This window comes from Triticum dicoccoides, unplaced genomic scaffold (assembly GCF_002162155.2).
Source record: "Triticum dicoccoides isolate Atlit2015 ecotype Zavitan unplaced genomic scaffold, WEW_v2.0 scaffold187485, whole genome shotgun sequence".
Classification (NCBI taxonomy): domain Eukaryota; kingdom Viridiplantae; phylum Streptophyta; class Magnoliopsida; order Poales; family Poaceae; genus Triticum; species Triticum dicoccoides.
The window spans coordinates 1-1,212 of record NW_021228810.1 but is presented as its reverse complement, the minus strand read 5'-3'; the positions used below and the strand labels follow the sequence as shown (position 1 = coordinate 1,212).

At 52.5% G+C, this 1,212-nt stretch overlaps 1 protein-coding gene across 1 annotated transcript; it reads left to right on the top strand.

The window, feature by feature from the left end:
- Positions 1–642: 642 nt before the first annotated feature.
- On the top strand, positions 643–1,111 carry LOC119344809 (bidirectional sugar transporter SWEET6b-like; the record flags this gene model as incomplete). The annotated part of the gene is made up of 2 exons (XM_037615147.1): positions 643–785; positions 895–1,111. Coding segments are annotated over exons 1-2 (297 nt in total), but the record flags the coding sequence as incomplete, so codon positions are not given.
- Positions 1,112–1,212: the final 101 nt, after the last annotated feature.

The following is a 1,212-nucleotide window of genomic DNA, read 5'->3' as shown; positions in this document are numbered from 1 at the left end:
CGCCCTGTCGTCCCGGCTTTGCTTAGCGGCACTGCCGACGGTGGCGAGGAGAGGGGAGGGGCGGGTGGGGTCGAGTGGTGGCGGCTAAAACGCGGTTAAGAGTTTGGTTTTTTTAGAATAAATATTTTTGATGGGGACGATGGGAGCGACGTAACCAAATGAAACAAAACTACCTACGTACTCCACTTTAATAGGAGAAAGATAATTGTATATTACTTCCTCCGTCGCATAGTGTCAAAAACACTTTTATATTATGAGATCCACGGAGTATAGAGCACCAACAACACTTCACGGCATCCGGTAACACGCTTGTTGGGTTTCCGGGTCGTTGGGACGACTGGGACTGTCTTGGGCTTTGCAGTGTCCTTGGGTGACGCCGGCTGGGTTGGTGTTGGTCCGTGACAGTTTCGGGCTCAGGCTGGAAAAAAGGACGCGGGCGAGGAAGAAATTGACACGGCCGGCTGTTGGATGGGAGCACGGCCGGCTGTTGGAGTTGGATGAGGACTGCACTCAAGTCAAACCGTTTAACCTACCCTTAACCATATCTACATCGGATATAACTTGGGGAAAGCGACGGGGAACTCCCTACTATATAAGCTCGGCCACCTACGCCCCAAACAAATCACAACCAACCTTCCCCAAGTCGTTAGTTCCCCCGAGCAATCGAGTTGTGTTCCCAGCGATCGATCGATCTAGGTGAGCATCATGGTTTCCGCCGACGTGGCCCGCAACATCGTCGGCATCATCGGCAATGTCATCTCCTTCGGCCTTTTCCTCTCCCCTGTGTAAGCCCACTCCTCCTCCTCTCGTCTAGTCTGTATGTATACATATATGAAAGGTGGTTGCTAGGGCATGAATCTGAGGCTCGTTTTCTAATTGTACGTATGTACGCAGGCCGACGTTCTGGCGGATCTACAAGGCCAAGGACGTGGAGGAGTTCAAACCGGACCCCTACCTGGCGACGCTCATGAACTGCCTGCTCTGGTTCTTTTACGGGCTCCCCATCATCCACCCCAACAGCACCCTCGTCCTCACCATCAACGGCATCGGCCTTGTCATTGAGGGCGCCTACATCATCATCTTCATCATCTACGCGGCCAAGAACACAAGGGTATGTACGTGCAACCCTTCTAATGCCTCCTCAATCCTCATCCGTCCCACTGTCTTTTTTGGCTTTAGTTTCCTTACAGAAGATCCTCCAGCCCCTAACCC